Source organism: Bombina bombina, chromosome 1 (assembly GCF_027579735.1).
Source record: "Bombina bombina isolate aBomBom1 chromosome 1, aBomBom1.pri, whole genome shotgun sequence".
Taxonomy (NCBI): Eukaryota; Metazoa; Chordata; class Amphibia; order Anura; family Bombinatoridae; genus Bombina; species Bombina bombina.
In genome coordinates this window covers 1,211,871,383-1,211,887,819 of record NC_069499.1, presented here as the reverse complement: position 1 = coordinate 1,211,887,819, position 16,437 = coordinate 1,211,871,383, and the positions used below count along the sequence as shown (strand labels likewise).

Genomic DNA, 16,437 nt, shown 5'->3' with positions numbered 1-16,437 from the left:
ATATTTCCACCATGGCTGAATATGATTCTACTAGGAGTGTAAATAAATTAATAAATTAATTAGTAATCATATTTTTTTCATAGAGTATAGTGTGTGTGCTTCATTTTCTTTTGCTTCGTAGATAACTATTAAATGTTTCCTTTCTTGCCCAAAACTAACAATTCTTGCACTTTCCATCCTGTCTTTTACTACTTTGCTTTCATCTTTGGGTTTGGTTGGCCTTCTTCAAATGTGCATACAGACGGAGGCCATTAAGTTATAGGACTTCATTCAGTGAAAAGCTCTTCCAGAGGACAAGAGCAGCAGGACGTGCATCAAGGTATCTTGTTTGAAGTGTTGAACCTGTTACAGAAGGGTATCTGTGTGAAGCAACTGTCCTTACTTTGTATAGTACTACTGACTTAAAAGTCCAAAGAATTAAATATTTAAGTTTCTGATTTTTGTTTACTGCTAATGAACAATATCCTGTTCCAGTAATTTATAAATTCTACATTCCAATTTAAAACTGCTAAAATGTTCTCCAGCAGTGTTATATATTTTAGTGCAAATGTTTTTTTTTTAACTAATTTAAATATTTTCATATTATATTTAGCCAATAGCGTTCTTTTTTTTCTTTCACACTCTTGTTATAAAATCATATTCTAGTAGAATATATGGAAGTATTCCCAGTTGTCTTCAGAGTGTGTCTTCTCCTGTGATTGTGGTTCTGTCTATACCTAATAGGGAGTTGCAGCCTGCTGATTTCCTGCAGCTGAATAGATTATTAGTTTGCACTGAGGGAAAAACAAGAATTTTGATTCTTCTCAGTACTCACTTTTACAAAGTTGCAACTCCTTTCTCCTCCTTATCATGCCGTGCCCTAGACCAGGGGTCAGCAACCTTGGGCCCCCAGATGTTTTGGAACTACATTTCCCATGATGCTGAGACAGTCTTTAGGCTGTCTGCGCATCATGGGAAATGTAGTTCCAAAACATCTGAGTTCCCAAGGTTGCTGACCCCTGTACTAGACATTTGAGGGCAATCCTGGGTGAGACGACCCTCAGAGTATATGTCCTTCACAATTCATTTGGGGGTTACAACTTATTCAACATAATCTTGAAGGTGCAGGGAAGTGGAAATGCTGCTCATTAATAATTCCGTATTGTATGCATATTTAATCCCACCTGTACAAAAATAGTGCAACGTTTTGCAAATCAAAAGTGTATGGTTTATTGTTGTGATTTTGGGGGTTATGGGTAACTTCGTAACATTCTATAATTTTTTTACTGTTTGAAATTAAACCATTTTTGCATTTTGTCTTGTGCAACATTTTTTGTACTACTGTAATGTGAACACACATTGCATGTAATTTGGACCTGTTAAAGGGGGGAGCTTGAGTATGTGCACTCTTATCATAGTTTTGTGTTCATTCATGTTATATTTGTTTCTTTACACACACTACTCTTTTTGCACCAGCTTTAAACCAATTGAGTGCAGCTGTGATTAATACATTTAGGATATTGAGGTTATTATGCTTTTAGGATATGGCAAGGTAAATTAGTCCTGAAGGTACAGCCTCCCTTGTGTCACAGTGCAAGTTGAAAAAGGACTTGTGCATATAATGATCTTAAAGGCAATTTAAGGCCTGTGATTCATATGCTGCTACTATTTTGTTAAAGTAATTATTTATTTTGGAATCTGTCCCTGCTATTTGCAGTAATTTAAGATAATCTTGGGTTTCACATGTTTCAAACTGTGGTTTATCTAGGGACATTTCCTCAATGATTGATTCCCTTGGTAGTTATGATAGGAAATGTGCGTCAGCAAATGGTCATGCAATTGTTACTAAAAGCATTGATCCATATATTGTTCTGTCTTAACTCGTTCTCAAAGGGTTTCTGTGTCCCCATTAAATAAAGAACATAGTTGATAGGGGTGCCTTTCTCTTCTGTGTTGTGAGATTCCATTGCCGCAGTGTCATCCAAACCACATCCAGGGTTTTCCCTGTTCCCTCATATGAAAGATTATTAACCTGTTATTCTGGTAGAAGTGGATATTTTTTCTAGGCTTCTCCCTACAAAATGTTCTTCTTTTTGCAGGAAACCTCAAACAAATGTGTCATTGTAATTACAAAACTTTAATCATTTGTATATAATTTAAAGTGTCATAAAACATGTTGAGATATGTGTTATCCTAAAAGGGCCGATTTAAGTAAAAATAAGCAAAATGACTTGCATAGCTTTGCTGTCTGGAGAAGTCTGATCCCCCCCCCCTTATCAATGTCTAGCATCAAAAACACAGGCATTGTATTTCACAGCAGCTTATTTGCTTCTAGGCATGTTCCAGCAGATAATCACTGTGTACTTCTGCATTCTACCAAAGCAATGATAGATATAGATACAGCCATAAAAGGAAATGTGTGGGGGGAGTTAGAGCTGTACAATTTAGAAACTTAAAAGAAAGGGTTAATGGAGCAAGGCACTGCAGTATAAATTTGCAGGTAATGTAATTAAATTACATATTATATTTTGTCTATATCCTAACTTGTTTTATGTCCCTTTAACTACATCAATTTCTCATATAGTTCTATGTTGCATTTTTTTGTGTACACCCTTTTAAAAAAAGAAATGAAATATGTAATGTTATTTATTTTAAATCATTCCTTCCAATGATGTCAAGTAAACAAATAAAAGTGAATTAATTTATTTAACAGTTTAGTATTAATTAGGGCTGGGCAATTAACCGCATATGCGATTTTAAACCGCGATTAACCGCCGCAATTTCAAAACCGCAAGAGTGCGTTTTTTTATGGGGGGGCGGGGCCAGTGTGAACACAATGGAAGGAGCCAGTCCCGGACCACTGGTAACTGAGTGACATGCTCTGGCCTAGCATACAGCTAGAACAATCCACAGGTGACAGCAAATCCTTATTTATTCAAGGAGACAAACAGGCGACGTTTCGGGATATTATCCCTTATTCATGCCATGCCTAACAAACACAAACACTCATATACTCTAATACCACTAGGTGGCGCTTACAATGATATTAACCATTTAATTTCCCTTACTGATACTTAATATCTTTCAAATGATATTAGGTGCTAATACTTTAAATACACATATATATGCAAAGCGATACTATACATATATTCATTATTTCATAACCTGAACTAGATTTTATATGTATAGAAATGACAAGGAGCAGAAAAATTACACAATGTATTATTACCCATTGCACATAATCATTTTTTGTCTATAACTAAAGTTATAACTCAGAGTACCGAAATACAACGCATTATCAGGAAACATTGGGGAATATTATCTGATTGCAATCCTAATATACAAGTCCTTAAAAAATATCCTATGCCGGCTTATAAAAGAGGACCTAATGTACAAACTAGGTTAGTAAAAGCAGATATTGGGACGAATATTAAAAAGGGACATAGGTATATTAGCTCAAGAAATTTGGGATGTTTCCCATGCTTGGGCTGTTCATGCTGTACTAATATGACCAAAGGCTCAGCCTTTTTTCATCCCCACACTGGTAAGAAATATAAAAGGGTTCTATACCTGTCTGACCACTTATGTTATTTATATGGTTAAATGTCCGTGTGGGGCGGGGGGGTATATATTGGAGAATCGACTAGAAGTGCTAAGGATCGTATTATTGAGCATAAAAGTAACATCCGCACAGGTAACCTTAAAGCCCCATTAGCTAATCATTTTTTAAAATATGGTCACTCTATAAGCCAACTTAAGTTTCAAAAATGTATCATATAACCAAGCCAAGTAGAGGAGGGGATAGGGAGTTGCTGCTAAAGCAAATAGAATCATATTAGATATATGAACTGGGAATGCTAGAACCAAAGGGTTTAAATACAGAATGGGATTTGTCAGTTTTCTTTCATGTAATTAGCAAGAGTCCATGAGCTAGTGACGTATGGGATATACATTCCTACCAGGAGGGGCAAAGTTTCCCAAACCTCAAAAATGCCTATAAATACACCCCTCACCACACCCACAAATCAGTTTTACAAACTTTGCCTCCTATGGAGGTGGTGAAGTAAGTTTGTGCTAGATTCTACGTTGATATGCGCTCCGCAGCAGGTTGGAGCCCGGTTTTCCTCTCAGCGTGCAGTGAATGTCAGAGGGATGTGAGGAGAATATTGCCTATTTGAATTCAATGATCTCCTTCTACGGGGTCTATTTCATAGGTTCTCTGTTATCGGTCGTAGAGATTCATCTCTTACCTCCCTTTTCAGATCGACGATATACTCTTATATATACCATTACCTCTACTGATTCTCGTTTCACTACTGGTTTGGCTTTCTACTACGTGTAGATGAGTGTCCTGGGGTAAGTAAGTCTTATTTTCTGTGACACTCTAAGCTATGGTTGGGCACTTTTATATAAAGTTCTAAATATATTTATTCAAACATTTATTTGCCTTGACTCAGGATGTTCAACGTTCCTTATTTCAGACAGTCAGTTTCATATTTGGGATAATGCATATGAATTTATCAATTGACTTTTTTTCCTGTGGGCTGTTAGGCTCGCGGGGGCTGAAAATGCTTCATTTTATTGCGTCATTCTTGGCGCAGACTTTTTGGCGCAAAAATGTTTTCTATTTCCGGCGTCATACGTGTCGCCGGAAGTTGCGTCATTTTTTTGACGTTTTTGCGCCAAAAGTGTCGGCGTTCCGGATGTGGCGTCATTTTTGGCGCCAAAAGCATTTAGGCGCCAAATAATGTGGGCGTCTTTTTTGGCGCTAAAAAATATGGGCGTCATTATTGTCTCCACATTATTTAAGTCTCATTATTTATTGCTTCTGGTTGCTAGAAGTTTGTTCACTGGCATTTTTTCCCATTCCTGAAACTGTCATTTAAGGAATTTGATCAATTTTGCTTTATATGTTGTTTTTTCTATTACATATTGCAAGATGTCCCAGATTGACCCTGAGTCAGAAGATACTACTGGAAAATCACTGCCTGGTACTGGATCTACCAAAGTTAAGTGTATCTGCTGTAAACTTGTGGTATCTGTTCCTCCAGCTGTTGTTTGTAATGAATGTCATGACAAACTTGTTAATGCAGATAATATTTCCTTTAGTAATACTACATTACCTGTTGCTGTTCCATCAACATCTAATACTAGTGTTCCTGTTAACATAAGAGATTTTGTGTCTAACTCCATTAAGAAGGCTATGTCTGTTATTCCTCCTCCTAGTAAACGTAAAAGGTCTTTTAAAATTTTTAAATGAACATCATCATTCTGATTCTGATAATGATTCCTCTGGTTCAGAGGATTCTGTTTCAGAGGTTGATACTGATAAATCTTCATATTTATTCAAAATGGAATTTATTCGTTCTTTACTTAAAGAAGTCTTAATTGCATTAGAAATAGAGGATTCTGGTCCTCTTGATACTAAATCTAAACGTTTAAATAAGGTTTTTAAATCTCCTGTAGTTATTCCAGAAGTTTTTCCTGTCCCTGATGCTATTTCTTAAGTAATCTCCAGGGAATGGAATAATTTGGGTAATTCATTTACTCCTTCTAAACGTTTTAAGCAATTATATCCTGTGCCATCTAACAGATTAGAGTTTTGGGACAAAATCCCTAAAGTTGATGGGGCTATCTCTACTCTTGCTAAACGTACTACTATTCCTACGGCAGATAGTACTTCCTTTAAGGATCCTTTAGATAGGAAGATTGAATCCTTTCTAAGAAAAGCTTACTTATGTTCAGGTAATCTTCTTAGACCTGCTATATCTTTAGCGGATGTTGCTGCAGCTTCAACTTTTTGGTTAGAAGCTTTAGCGCAACAAGTATCAGATCATAATTCTCATAGCATTGTTAATCTTCTTCAACATGCTAATAACTTTATTTGTGATGCCATCTTTGATATCATTAGAGTTGATGTCAGGTATATGTCTCTAGCTATTTTAGCTAGAAGAGCTTTATGGCTTAAAACTTGGAATGCTGATATGTCTTCTAAGTCAACTTTGCTTTCCCTTTCTTTCCAGGGTAATAAATTATTTGGTTCTCAGTTGGATTCTATTATCTCAACTGTTACTGGAGGGAAAGGAACTTTTTTACCACAGGATAAAAAATCTAAAGGTAAATTTAGGTCTAATAATCGTTTTCGTTCCTTTCGTTACAATAAGGAACAAAAGCCTGATCCTTCATCCACAGGAGCGGTATCAGTTTGGAAACCATCTCCAGTCTGGAATAAATCCAAGCCTTTTAGAAAACCAAAGCCAGCTCCCAAGTCCACATGAAGGTGCGGCCCTCATTCCAGCTCAGCTGGTAGGGGGCAGATTACGATTTTTCAAATAAATTTGGATCAATTCAATTCACAATCTTTGGATTTAGAACATTGTTTCAGAAGGGTACAGAAATGGCTTCAAGATAAGGCCTCCTGCAAAGAGATTTTTTCTTTCCCGTGTCCCAGTAAATCCAGCGAAGACTCAAGCATTTCTGAAATGTGTTTCAGATCTAGAGTTGGCTGGAGTAATTATGCTAGTTCCAGTTTTGGAACAGGGACTGGGGTTTTATTCAAATCTCTTCATTGTACCAAAGAAGGAGAATTCCTTCAGACCAGTTCTGGATCTAAAAATATTGAATCGTTATGTAAGGATACCAACATTCAAAATGGTAACTATAAGGACTATCCTGCCTTTTGTTCAGCAAGGGCATTATATGTCCACAATAGATTTACAGGATGCGTATCTGCATATTCCGATTCATCCAGATCACTATCAGTTTCTGAGATTCTCTTTCCTAGACAAGCATTACCAATTTGTTGCTCTGCCGTTTGGCCTAGCAACAGCTCCAAGGATTTTTACAAAGGTTCTCGGTGCCCTTCTGTCTGTAATCAGAGAACAGGGTATTGTGGTATTTCCTTATTTGGACGATATCTTGGTACTTGCTCAGTCTTCACATTTAGCAGAATCTCATACGAATCGACTCGTATTGTTTCTTTGAGATCATGGTTGGAGGATCAATTTGCCGAAAAGTTCATTGATTCCTCAGACAAGGGTAACCTTTTTAGGTTTCCAGATAGATTCAGTGTCCATAACTCTGTCTCTGACAGACAAGAGACGTCTAAAATTGGTTTCAGCTTGTCGAAACCTTCAGTCTCAATCATTCCCTTCGGTAGCCTTATGCATGGAAATTCTAGGTCTCATGACTGCTTCATTGGACGTGATCCCCTTTGCTCGTTTTCACATGCGACCTCTTCAGCTCTGTATGCTGAATCAGTGGTGTAGGGATTTCACAAAGATACATCAATTGATATCTTTAAAACCATTTGTACGACACTCTCTGACGTGGTGGACAGATCACCAACGTTTAGTTCAGGGGGCTTCTTTTGTTCTTCCAACCTGGACTGTGATTTCAACAGATGCAAGTCTGACAGGTTGGGGAGCAGTTTGGGGGTCTCTGACAGCACAAGGGGTTTGGGAATCTCAGGAGGTGAGATTACCAATCAATATTTTGGAACTCAATTTTCAGAGCTCTTCAGTCATGGCCTCTTCTAAAGAGATAATCGTTCATTTGTTTTCAGACAGACAATGTCACAACTGTGGCATATATCAATCATCAAGGAGGGACTCTCAGTCCTCTGGCTATGAAAGAAGTATCTCGAATTCTGGTTTGGGCGGAATCCAGCTCCTGTCTAATTTCTGCGGTTCATATCCCAGGTATAGACAATTGGGAAGCGGATTATCTCAGCCGCCAAACGTTACATCCGGGCGAATGGTCTCTTCACCCAGAGGTATTTCTTCAGATTGTTCAAATGTGGGGACTTCCAGAAATAGATCTGATGGCTTCTCATCTAAACAAGAAACTTCCCAGGTATCTGTCCAGATCCAGGGATCCTCAAGCGGAAGCAGTGGATGCATTGTCACTTCCTTGGAAGTATCATCCTGCCTATATCTTTCCGCCTCTAGTTCTTCTTCCAAGAGTAATCTCCAAGATTCTGAAGGAATGCTCGTTTGTTCTGCTGGTGGCTCCAGCATGGCCTCACAGGTTTTGGTATGCGGATCTTGTCCGGATGGCCTCTTGCCAACCGTGGACTCATCCGTTAAGACCAGACCTTCTGTCGCAAGGTCCTTTTTTCCATCAGGATCTCAAATCCTTAAATTTAAAGGTATGGAGATTGAACGCTTGATTCTTAGTCAAAGAGGTTTCTCTGACTCTGTGATTAATACTATGTTACAGGCTCGTAAATCTGTATCTAGGAAGATATATTATAGAGTCTGGAAGACTTGCATTTCTTGGTGCCTTTCTCATCATTTTTCCTGGCATTCTTTTAGAATTCCGAGAATTTTACAGTTTCTTCAGGATGGTTTGGATAAAGGTTTGTCTGCAAGTTCCTTGAAAGGACAAATCTCTGCTCTTTCTGTTCTTTTTCACAGAAAGATTGCTAATCTTCCTGATATTCATTGTTTTGTACAAGCTTTGGTTCGTATAAAACCTGTCATTAAGTCAATTTCTCCTCCTTGGAGTTTGAATTTGGTTCTGGGGGCTCTTCAAGCTCCTCCGTTTGAACCTATGCATTCATTGGACATTAAATTACTTTCTTGGAAAGTTTTGTTTCTTTTGGCCATCTCTTCTGCTAGAAGAGTTTCTGAATTATCTGTTCTTTCTTGTGAGTCTCCTTTTCTGATTTTTCATCAGGATAAGGCGGTGTTGCGAACTTCTTTTCAATTTTTACCTAAGGTTGTGAATTCTAACAACATTGGTAGAGAAATTGTGGTTCCTTCATTATGTCCTAATCCTAAGAATTCTAAGGAGAAATCATTGCATTCTTTGGATGTAGTTAGAGCTTTGAAATATTATGTTGAAGCTACTAAGAATTTCCGAAAGACTTCTAGTCTTTTTGTTATCTTTTCCGGTTCTAGGAAAGGTCAGAAGGCCTCTGCCATTTCTTTGGCATCTTGGTTGAAATCTTTAATTCATCATGCTTATGTCGAATCGGGTAAAACTCCGCCTCAAAGGATTACAGCTCATTCTACTAGGTCAGTTTCTACTTCCTGGGCTTTTAGGAATGAAGCTTCTTTTGATCAGATTTGCAAAGCAGCAACTTGGTCTTCTTTGCATACTTTTACTAAATTCTACTATTTTGATGTGTTTTCTTCTTCTGAAGCAGTTTTTGGTAGAAAAGTACTTCAGGCAGCTGTTTCAATTTCAGTTTTGTTCATTATAAGATTTAAACTTTATTTTGGGTGTGGATTATTTTCAGCGGAATTGGCTGTCTTTATTTTTATCCCTTCCTCTCTAGTGACTCTTGCGTGGAAGATCCACATCTTGGGTAGTCATTATCCCATACGTCACTAGCTCATGGACTCTTGCTAATTACATGAAAGAAAACATAATTTATGTAAGAACTTACCTGATAAATTCATTTGTTTCATATTAGCAAGAGTCCATGAGGCCCATCCTTATTTGCGGTGGTTATGATTTTTTTGTATAAAGCACAATTATTCCAATTCCTTATTTGTTATGCTTTCGCACTTTTTTCTTATCACCCCACTTCTTGGCTATTCGTTAAACTGATTTGTGGGTGTGGTGAGGGGTGTATTTATAGGCATTTTTGAGGTTTGGGAAACTTTGCCCCTCCTGGTAGGAATGTATATCCCATACGTCACTAGCTCATGGACTCTTGCTAATATGAAAGAAATGAATTTATCAGGTAAGTTCTTACATAAATTATGTTTTTTTATAGACAAAAAATGATTATGTGCAATGGGTAATAATACATTGTGTCATTTTTCTGCTCCTTGTCATTTCTATACATATAAAATCTAGTTCAGGTTATGAAATAATGAATATATGTATAGTATCGCTTTGCATATATATGTGTATTTAAAGTATTAGCACCTAATATCATTTGAAAGATATTAAGTATCAGTTAGGCAAATGAAATAGTTAAAATCATTGTTAGCGCCACAAAGTGGTATTAGAGTATATAAGAGTGTTTGTGTTTGTTAGGCCTGGCATGAATAAGGGATAATATCCCAAAACGTTGCCTGTTTGTTTGTCGCCTTGAATAAATAAGGATTTGCTGTCACCTGTGGATTGTTCTATTATATGTCTTGGGTCCTGGACAGTGACCCATAGGTGACATGCAATATATAAGCTTGTTTGCTGGAGTGCTGGAACATCCTCATTTTTTCTAGCATATAGCTAGGCAGAGGAGCCGTGCACACACAGCAGTTAGAAGAGGCGGCACTGCGGGGCATAGAATAATAATAATTGGATACTTGTATAGCGCACAACCTGGAACTTAATCGACTCGCTGCACTGATAACGGGTATTACTATAGAAGAGTGGAGACACGTAGTCAAGGTGGGTTGCTCACTCAGGCGACTGGAAGCTGGAGGCAAGCAAGTAAGAAACTTGCACTACGGGCAGGATAAAGCAGCGATCTGACTGCACTGCCACTGTCTGCAGGGTTATAAAATCTAAAGTAAACAAGTTCCGGGGAGAAGGAGAGGAAGGGAGGCTCTGTGGAAGTGAAAGCAGTCTGAATAACAGATGTGACACTGCCCTGGCATATACTTATACCTGGAGATTTATCCAATATTTTTTTTCATACTTCTACACGGTAATTAAAAAACGTTTAATGGCTAATGCTTTACTTACAGTATATATGTAATATAGGTGTTAAAAAATAAAAACAATTATTTTATTGAATAAATCTCCAGGAATAAGTATATGCAGCAAGTTATTCAGACTGCTTTCACTGAGCCTGTCTTTCCCCACCCCTCTCCCCGAAGTTTGTTTAGAAAATGAAGGTGTTTTAGTAATTTTTGCCTTTATTGCCCAGCCCTGGTATTAATGCAACCATATAAGATTATGGGCTAGATAAGTGTTCAAACCGCCAGAAGTTAGAGCGTCTGACAAGTTGAAAGTTAAAATTTTTGTCAGTGAGTGAAACTTGACACACACTAAAGGACTTCTCCCCATAGTCTACAATAAAGAGCGCAGATAAAAAAAACAACTAACACTTATTGCTCATGCGCTAACTGGACGGGAGTAATTAATAGTTCACATTCCAATGTTCACATATAGAAAAATGTTATATTTTTATTTGAAATAAGTATTTCTTTCATGTAATTTGCAAGAGTCCATGAGCTAGTGACGTATGGGATAAATAATCCTACCAGGAGGGGCAAAGTTTCCCAAACCTCAAAATGCCTATAAATACACCCCTCACCACACCCACAATTCAGTTTTACAAACTTTGCCTCCTATGGAGGTGGTGAAGTAAGTTTGTGCTAAGATTTCTACGTTGATATGCGCTTCTCAGCATTTTGAAGCCCGATTCCTCTCAGAGTGCAGTGAATGTCAGAGGGATGTGAAGGGAGTATTTTTATTTGAAATAATTATATCTATATACAGTTGTATGCAAAAGTTTAGGCACCCCTGACAATTTCCATGGTTTTCATATATAAATAATTGGGTGTTTGGATCAGCAATTTCATTTTGATCTATCAAATAACTGAAGGACACAGTCATATTTCAGTAGTGAAATTAGGTCTATTGGATTAGCAGAAAATGTGCAATATGCATCAAAAACGAAATTAGATAGGTGCATAAATTTGGGCACCCTTGTCATTTTGTTGATTTGAATACTTGTAACTACCTAGCATTGATTAATTGGAACACACAATTGGTTTGGTGAGCCCATTAAGCCTTGAACATAGACAGGTGCATCCAATCATGAGAAAAGGTATTTATGGTGGCCAATTGCAAGTTGTTCTCTTTGACTCTCGTCTGAATAGTGGCAACATGGGGGCCTCAAAACAACTCTCAAATGACCTGAAAACAAAGCTAGTTCACATTATGGTTTAGGGGAAGGCTACAAAAAGCTATTGCAGATACTTAAGCTGTCAGTGTGAGGAACATAGTAAGGAAATGGAAGACCACAGGCACAGTTCTTGTTAATGACAGAAGTGGCAGGCCAAGTAAAATATTGGAAAGGCAAAAGATGGTGAGAACGGTCAAAAACAGCCCACAGACCACCTCCAAAGACCTACATCATCATCTTGCTGCAGATGGTGTCACTGTGCATCGTTCAACAATTCAGCGCACTTCGCACAAGGAGAAACTGTATGGGAGAGTGATGCGGAAGAAGCCTCTTCTGCACACACGCCACAAACAGAGTCGCTTTAGGTATGCAAACGCACATTTGGACAAACCAGCTTCATTTTGTAAGACGGTGCTCTGGACTGATGAAACAAAGGTTGAGTTATTTGGTCATAACACGGGGCGTTATGCATGGCGGCAAAAGAACACAGCGTTCTAAAACAAAAACTTGCTAGCCACAGTGAAATTTGGTGGATGTTCCATCATGCTGTGGGGCTGTGTGGCCAGTGCCGGTACTGGGAATCTTGTTAAAGTTGAGGGTTGCATGGATTCCGCTTAATATCAGCAGATACTTGAGAATAATGTTGAGGAATCAGTCACAAAGTTGAAGTTACGCCGGGGCTGGATATTTCAACAAGACCCAAAACACTGCTCAAAATCTACTCCGGCATTTATGCATAGGAACAAGTACAATGTTCTGGAATGGCCATCCCAGTCCCCAAACCTGAATATCATTGAAAATATGTGGGGTGATTTGAAGCGGGATGTCCATGCTCGTCAACCATCAAACCTAACTGAACTGGAGATGTTTTGCAAGGAGGAATGGTCCAAAATACCTTCATCCAGAATCCAGACACTCATTACAGGCTATAGGAAGCGTCTAGAGGCTGTTATTTCTGCTAAAAGAGGCTATACTAAATATTGATGCAATATTTCTGTTGGGGTGCCCAAATTTATGCACCTGTCTAATTTAGTTTTGATGCATATTGCACATTTTCTGTTAATCCAATAAACCTCATTTCACTACTGAAATTTTACTGTGTCCTTCAGTTATTTGATAGATCAAAATGAAATTGCTGATCCAGTTTAAAATAAAAAATATTTTGCTAACACACCAAAATTTATGCGCAAATTTTCCCCATGTAAAACGAAAATGTAATAGATTACTTGAAAAGGGGACAAAATACTAACTAAAAAAAACACAGGTTTGAAATAATAAACCGAGAGAACTTGGAGAAATTAATCATTATTCGCCCCAGCATATTCTACTATGTGAAGAAAATTGGAATGTGAAATATTAATCTTTTCATATTCAATTAGCACACTATGGGGGAATACGTTAATATGGTTGTGTTATGTTAGGCTTTTTGCGCGCGTCGAGTTTCAACTTTTAATAAGAGCACTACCTGATGCACACAAAATGCTTGCTTCTAGTGGAGTTAGCGCACAATCGATAAATAGCGCTCCACTCATTGTCTAGTCCTTAGTGAGTTGGAATGTGGAAACTACTGAAGAGCTTGTAGAGTATATTAGAGTTAGAGTATATACAAACATTTAATAACTGTTACCGATTTGGTCTCTTGTAGTGTGTTTAAATAATAACTCAAAACTGAAAAGCACAAATTATATAGAATTATTTTTGGCAACATACACAATTTTGTAAAAGCTGTTTTATTGATTGCTTTTACTCTACATAACTTGCATTATGTTGAATATTATGAGATTGAGTTATTGCCACGTGATGCAAGAGACTAACCGCTAAGATGCGCAATGCAGTGTCTAGATAGGCTCTGCACATCAGTATATAAAGTTATTAGTGTCAGGAACCTTTACGTATTATCTTTATTAATTTCATTATCATCTTTATATATATATATATATATTTATTAAATTGTAACAATTTAAGTCTTAGTTGAGTCCTGTATTTTACTTTTATTTTACTTTTATAAATAATATTTATTTCATGTAATTAGCAAGAGTCCATGAGCTAGTGACGTATGGGATATACATTCCTACCAGGAGGGGCAAAGTTTCCCAAACCTCAAAATGCCTACAAATACAACCCTCACCACACCCACAATTCAGTTTTACAAACTTTGCCTCCCGTGGAGGTGGTGAAGTAAGTTTGTGCTAGATTCTACGTTGATATGCGCTGGAGCCGGTTTTCCTCTCAGAGTGCAGTGAATGTTAGAGGGATGTGAAGAGAGTATTGCCTATTTGAATTCAATGGTCTCCTTCTAAGGGGTCTATTTCATAGGTTCTCTGTTATCGGTCGTAGAGATTCATCTCTTACCTCCCTTTTCAGATCGACGATATACTCTTATATACCATGACCTCTACTGATTCTCGTTTCAGTACTGGTTTGGCTATCTACTATATGTAGATGAGTGTCCTGGGGTAAGTAAGTCTTATTTTTTGTGACACTCTAAGCTATGGTTGGGCACTTTATATGTAAAGTTCTAAATATATGTCTTTAAACTTATGTTTGCCTTGATTCAGGATGATCAATATTCCTTATTTCAGACAGTCAGTTTCATATTTGGGTTAATGCATATGAATATTCAATTTTTTTCTTACCTTAAAAATTGTTTTCAAATTGACTTTTTTCCCTGTGGGCTGTTAGGCTCGCGGGGGCTGAAAATGCTTCAATTTATTGCGTCATTCTTGGCGCGGATTTTTTTGGCGCAAAAAAATTCTGTTGTCATTTCCGGCGTCATTCTTGACACCGGAAGTTGTTCATGATTATGTCATTTTTTTGAAGTTTTGCGCCAAAAATGTCGGCGTTCCGGATGTGGCGTCATTCTTGGCGCCAAAATTTTTTAGGCGCCAATAATGTGGGCGTCTTTTTTGGCGCTAAAAAATGTGGGCGTCATTTTTGTCTCCACCTTTTTTACACATTATTTCAGTCGCATTTTTTCATTGCTTCTGGTTGCTAGAGGCTTGTTCATTGGCATTCTTTCCCATTCCTGAAACTGTCATTTAAGGAATTTGATAATTTTGCTTTATATGTTGTTTTTTCTATTACATATTGCAAGATGTCTCAGATTGACCCTGGATCAGAATCTACATCTGGAAAAACGCTGCCTGATGCTGGTTCTACCAAAGTTAAGTGTATTTGTAGTTTGTGATGAATGTCATGATAAACTTTCTAATGCAGATAGTATTTCCATTAGTAATATACCATTACCTGTTGCTGTTCCCTCAACATCTAATACTCAGGATGTTCCTGTTAATATAAGAGAATTTGTTTCTAAATCTATTAGGAAGGCTATGTCTGTTATTCCTCCTTCCAATAAACGTAAAAGGTCTTCTAAAACTTTTCATTTTTCAGATGAAATTTTAAATGACCTTCATAATTCTGATTTGTCTGTTTCTGATGAGGATTTTTCTGGTTCAGATGATTCTGTCTCAGATATTGACACTGATAAATCTTCATATTTATTTAAGATGGAATTTATTCGCTCTTTACTTAAAGAAGTTTTAATCGCTTTAGAAATGGAGGATTCTAGTCCTCTTGATACTAAATCTACTAAGCGTTTAAATTCGGTTTTTAAACCTCCTATGGTTATTCCAGAAGTTTGTCCTGTCCCTGATGCTATTTCTGAAGTAATTTCTAGGGAATGGAATAATTTGGGTACTTCATTTACTCCTTCTCAAAGGTTTAAGAAATTGTATCCTGTGCCATCTGACAGATTAGAGTTTTGGGACAAAATCCCTAAAGTTGATGGGGCTATCTCTACTCTTGCTAAACGTACTACTATTCCTACGGCAGATAGTACTTCCTTTAAGGATCCTTTAGATAGGAAGATTGAATCCTTTCTGAGGAAAGCTTATTTATGTTCAGGTAATCTTCTTAGACCTGCTATTTCTTTGGCTGATGTTGCCGCTGCTTCCACTTTTTGGTTGGAGGCTTTAGCACAACAAGTATCAGACCATAATACTCATAGCATTATTAAACTTCTTCAACATGCTAATAACTTTATTTGTGATGCCATCTTTGATATCATTAGAGTTGATGTCAGGTATATGTCTTTAGCTATTTTAGCTAGAAGAGCTTTATGGCTTAAAACTTGGAATGCAGATATGTCTTCCAAATCAACTTTGCTTGCTCTTTCTTTCCAAGGTAATAAATTATTTGGTTCCCAGTTGGATTCTATTATTTCAACTGTTACTGGGGGGAAAGGAACTTTTTTGCCTCAGGACAAAAAATCTAAAGGTAAATACAGATCAGATCTAGAGTCAGCCGGGGTAATTGTGCCTGTTCCAGTTCTGGAACAGGGTCTGGGGTTTTACTCAAATCTATTCATTGTACCAAAGAAGGAGAATTCCTTCAGACCAGTTCTGGATTTAAAGATATTGAATCGTTATGTAAGGATACCAACATTTTAAATGGTAACTATAAGGACTATTCTGCCTTTTGTTCAGCAAGGGCATTATATGTCCACAATAGATTTACAGGATGCATATCTTCATATTCCGATTCATCCAGATCACTTTCAGTTTCTGAGATTCTCTTTTCTAGACAAGCATTACCAGTTTGTGGCCCTTCCGTTTGGCCTAGCAACAGCTCCAAGGATCTTTTCA

The 16,437-nt window shown here is 37.4% G+C and overlaps 1 protein-coding gene across 1 annotated transcript in view; it reads left to right on the top strand.

Moving 5' to 3' along the window:
* Window positions 1–16,437, top strand: part of LRCH2 (leucine rich repeats and calponin homology domain containing 2) — a 600,694-nt gene that overhangs the window by 348,668 nt on the left and 235,589 nt on the right. The window contains exon 12 of the mRNA XM_053700216.1: window positions 242–319. Within this exon, the coding sequence (XP_053556191.1) occupies window positions 242–319 (78 nt within the window). The remainder of the gene's footprint in view (window positions 1–241; window positions 320–16,437) is intronic.